This window comes from Austrofundulus limnaeus, unplaced genomic scaffold (genome assembly GCF_001266775.1).
Source record: "Austrofundulus limnaeus strain Quisiro unplaced genomic scaffold, Austrofundulus_limnaeus-1.0 Scaffold1015, whole genome shotgun sequence".
Lineage (NCBI taxonomy): Eukaryota > Metazoa > Chordata > Actinopteri > Cyprinodontiformes > Rivulidae > Austrofundulus > Austrofundulus limnaeus.
Window position 1 is genome coordinate 30,566 of NW_013953417.1, and position 2,111 is coordinate 32,676.

Below are 2,111 nucleotides of genomic sequence, written 5' to 3' on the forward strand. Positions count from 1 at the left end.
GTCTTAAACTTTTGATCAGCTGAAAAAAATCATGTTTGAGTGTAAATGCAGTTTTCAGAAAATTTCCTGCTCAAAAGTTCTTGTCTCTTGCACTGATTTCTTCTTCTTTTAACATTGTGAAGCTCTACTTAGAACCTTCTTAAGATCCAATAGTGCAAAATGCAAATTCTTGCACTTTTTTGACTGGTTTTAAGATTTTGATCTGGAGTGTATCTGCATTCATATTTGGTATCGGCCGATACTGGTCATTTTTTAGAATATCGGTATCGGCTCGATATGTAAAACTGGGCTGATATTAACGTCCGATTTTGATTTCCCACTTTAGAGCTTTGTGTTTCTGTTTTTGGAAGGGGAGATGGTTGGTTGAGTGGCATCTGATCATGATAGTGGTATTTACTCTGCACAGCCAGGAATAACTGAAGTAGAGCCATGTCAGAGGTCTGGTTTTTATTTACAGTATCAAGAAAAGACCCATGTGTGTTTGTGTGTACATGTATAATATAATTTGTGTGTTTGTGTAATATCGGTAAATATTGGTTATCAGCCATAATAGCAATAATTGTATCGGATATCGATATCGGCTGAAATGTTCATATTGGTGCATCCCTACCAAGTTTAGTTTTGTGATTATTGTCAGCATGGTGAGTTGTTGTGTAGTGAATCATTTTGTGTGGTACTGTATGATTTACCAAAGCCTTTTTACAACAAATCATCTTTTCTATTTCAGTTCCATCAGCAACATCTTTAAATCTGATCACATAAAGAAGTTCCTTTTCAATTTATACTTTTCTAGCCTTATGTATTATTCAAGACTTGTGGAGTGTGTGGTTTGGTGTGTTTTGAAACTTGATGTCCATCCATCTGTTTTTTCTTATTTTTCCCCCAGAAATGCATTTCCCACATGTTCGTTTGTACCTGTTTTTACCTTTTTTAGGACCTCTTTTGGTATAAACATGTACTTTGTCAAGACTAGTCCTTTTTGGGACCAAAACCAAGACCTAACACAGTTTTACACCATGTTTGGGATAGAACTTGTGTGTGTGTGTCTTTACACGTCCTGTCCCGTTTGACCCTTTGACTGTATGAGCAGAGTTTTTGATGCAACTTCTCATCTTTTTCAGGCAACTAGACAGTTTCTAGAGGAAATCAACAAGTGGACCAGTCAGCATGGAGTTTCACCACTGTCCAGGGAACTGGCCGTCAAGTTCCTCATGGCTCGAAAGTTTGACGTCCTCCGTGCCATAGAGTTGTTCCACAGTTACAGGGTAAGGAGAGCCACTCTCTTACAGCTGAACTTACTCAAAAGTATATCTCATCAATAACTAGAAATCTTCTGAAATGAAGATCTTTTGTAAGTTGGGATGCACGACATATCGGTATTGATATTGGTATCGGCTGATATTGGTCATTTTTTAGAATATCGGTATCGTCCTGATATGTAACACTGGGCCGATATTAATGTCCGATATTGATTTCCCACTTTTTATCTTTGTGTTTCTGTTTTGGGAGGGGAGATGGTTGGTTGAGCGGCATCTGTTTGATCATGATAGTGATATTGACGCTGTACAGCCAGGAATAACTGAAGTAGAGTCATGTCAGAGGTCTGGTTGTTTATTTACAGTATCAAAAAAGACCCAAGTGTGTTTTTGTGTATATGTATAATATAATTTGTATGTTTGTGTAATATCGGTTATCGGCCATAACACCAATAATTATATCGGATATCACTATCAGCTGAAATTTTCATATCGGTGCATCCCTATTTGTAAGGTACCAATCAATGCATCTGCTGCATATCAAAGTTTGATGTTTGAACTGGTTTAGGCATGTAAAGAGAACCAAAATCAAATGTTAAAGCTGCTGCCCGTTATGGTCACCATGGTCACCACCCACCTGTTTCCACACACTGTAAAGAGCAGTAAATTACAGCGGGTAAAATAAGTACTGAACACGTCACCATTTTTCTCAGTAAATATATTACTAGAGGTACTAATGACATGAAATTTTCACCAGATGTTGGTAACAACCCAAGTGATCCATACATACAAAGAAATCAAACCATAAATGCCCAGAAATGAAGTTATTTTATTATTACAAATAACTTCATTTCT

The 2,111-nt window shown here is 37.0% G+C and overlaps 1 protein-coding gene across 1 annotated transcript in view; it reads left to right on the top strand.

Annotated features, from left to right (window-relative positions):
* Positions 1 to 2,111, top strand: part of ptpn9a (protein tyrosine phosphatase non-receptor type 9a) — a gene marked incomplete at its 3' end in the record, with an annotated part of 45,337 nt that overhangs the window by 15,088 nt on the left and 28,138 nt on the right. The window contains 1 exon segment of the mRNA XM_014030201.1: positions 1,122 to 1,265. Within this exon segment, the coding sequence (XP_013885655.1) occupies positions 1,122 to 1,265 (144 nt within the window).